This window comes from Cebus imitator, unplaced genomic scaffold, assembly GCF_001604975.1.
Source record: "Cebus imitator isolate Cc_AM_T3 unplaced genomic scaffold, Cebus_imitator-1.0 Scaffold30, whole genome shotgun sequence".
NCBI lineage: Eukaryota > Metazoa > Chordata > Mammalia > Primates > Cebidae > Cebus > Cebus imitator.
In genome coordinates this window covers 9401026-9402859 of record NW_016107345.1, presented here as the reverse complement: position 1 = coordinate 9402859, position 1834 = coordinate 9401026, and the positions used below count along the sequence as shown (strand labels likewise).

Genomic DNA, 1834 nt, shown 5'->3' with positions numbered 1-1834 from the left:
AAAGACTAAGCACATTACTTCTCACTAAAAATAGATAGATAAATAAATATCTGGGCATGGTGGTGCACACCTGTAGTCCCAGCTACTTGAGGGGCTGAGGTGGGAGGATCATTGAGCCCAAGAGTTCAAGGCTACAGTGAGCCATGATTGCGCCACTGCACTCCAGCCTGGGTGACAGAGCAAGACCCTGCCTCAAAAATATTAAAAGTTAAAATAAAAAAAATAAATAAAATTATAGCATACTATAGTCGTGAACTGCTCTCAGTTCACACTTTTTATATTCTTTACCAAACTTTAAAAACTATGCACTAAATCAATTCAGAGTGAAATGTTTGCAAAGCAATCTTAAAAACTATCAACTAAGCTATGAATCACTATTCTATTTTATATCCAAAAGTTCTAATTCAATACATTAGACAACCTTAAGATCTTTTTTCTTGCCTAGCTTAGGACTGAGGGCAAATCTACGAGCATTCATGTGCCCCTTTGTGATCTTAAGGTTTCACTGTCTTCATAAGCCAGTTCTTACCTTCAGGGTGGTGTCCATGTACGGGTCCTCCTCACGAGCTGCTGCCGCACTGCACCGCACAGTGAAACACTGCAGGTTGTTACTGAGGAGGAAGACACAGGCTGCTGAGCAAAGTGAGGCCAAGAGCCAACATGCCCACAGTAGAGAGGGCTTCATTGGCAAACAGGGCAATGGCAGGGGTGGCAGAAGACTCAAGTATTTGTCAAATGTTGCCAAGTTAATCTGCTTCTCAATAAGAGGAATGCCTCAGAATCCCTGTGATGTGTTTTTAAAAATATGTAACTAGTCCCCATAACACCCTTAGTGAATCACAATCTCTAGGGGCTGAATCTAGAAGTATATATTTCTAAAAAACTCCCTATGTGACTCTGATGTGCATCCCTACTTAGGAACCATGGATCTGGGTCAATATCTTCATTTTATAGACAAATGATGCCCCTAGTACCTGCCCAAGGTACAGATGGGTGTCTATCAAAATCAGGATTAAAACCCATTTCTTAACTGTTGTTCTTCCTCACCCACCTCATGATGAAATCCATTCTGGATTATGCTGGACAACGCAGACTGTGCAAACTCAAATCCAACGGTCAAATTGAAAATGAGAGGCCATCTGAAAGCATCTTCAGAATTACCTAGTCCAGCAATTAGTTTTAAAGACTGGGGCATGAAAGGTTCATGACTGGTCCACCGCCTCTCTGGAGAGCAGAGCCAATTAGATCCCGGGTCTCCTGACCCCTCACACTCTTCTACCTCTTTCCACAACTCCAGGTTGCTTCTGCATACAAAAAGGACCTAGGGACTCCACAGTAAGTGCACGACAGATGCCTGGATGACAGCCCACTGCCATCTCTATTTCTGAAAAGCTCTAGTAAATGATCTTCGGAGTCCTGACAATAACTGGGACAACAGCACCACCACTTACAAATCTGGAGTCAAGTTAGCAACCTTGGGAAGTAAACTGAGAGACAGGGAAGCAAAAAAACACCTGCAGTGGGACCAGAAGGACAGCTGGAAATAGCTATGACCACAAAAACAAATGACGTTAGATTCTGGAGATAAAAAGGCAGGGTTTCCTGCCTTACCTCCACCCATAGGAATCCAGCCTGTTGGCTACTGTTGGAATTCTAGGCAGAAGTACATACAAGAGAAACAATAAAGTAAACTGAAATGTGCTGGCATGGAAAGATGTCCACGACATACTGCTATATAAAACAGCAAATTGCTGAACAGTGGACAGAGTATGATCAATTTCTGTAAAAAATAAGGCTTTGAAAAAAAAAAAAAAAAAAAAAAAAAAAAAAGTTT

General features: G+C 41.8%; 1 protein-coding gene across 9 annotated transcripts in view; it reads right to left on the bottom strand.

Moving 5' to 3' along the window:
- HPS3 (HPS3 biogenesis of lysosomal organelles complex 2 subunit 1) overlaps window positions 1–1834 on the bottom strand; it is a 49635-nt gene that overhangs the window by 22264 nt on the left and 25537 nt on the right. For 8 of the 9 annotated variants that reach the window (XR_005199314.1, XR_005199310.1, XR_005199311.1 and 5 more), the window contains exons 6-7: window positions 1612–1653; window positions 530–611 (exon numbers count right to left, since the gene is read on the bottom strand). Coding sequence is in view for 4 of the 9 variants with exons in the window: in XM_037736858.1 (XP_037592786.1) it covers window positions 530–611; window positions 1612–1653 (124 nt within the window). In the remaining 5 variants the exon portion in view is untranslated. The remainder of the gene's footprint in view (window positions 1–529; window positions 612–1611; window positions 1654–1834) is intronic. The other variant, XM_037736856.1, reaches the window with a different exon arrangement.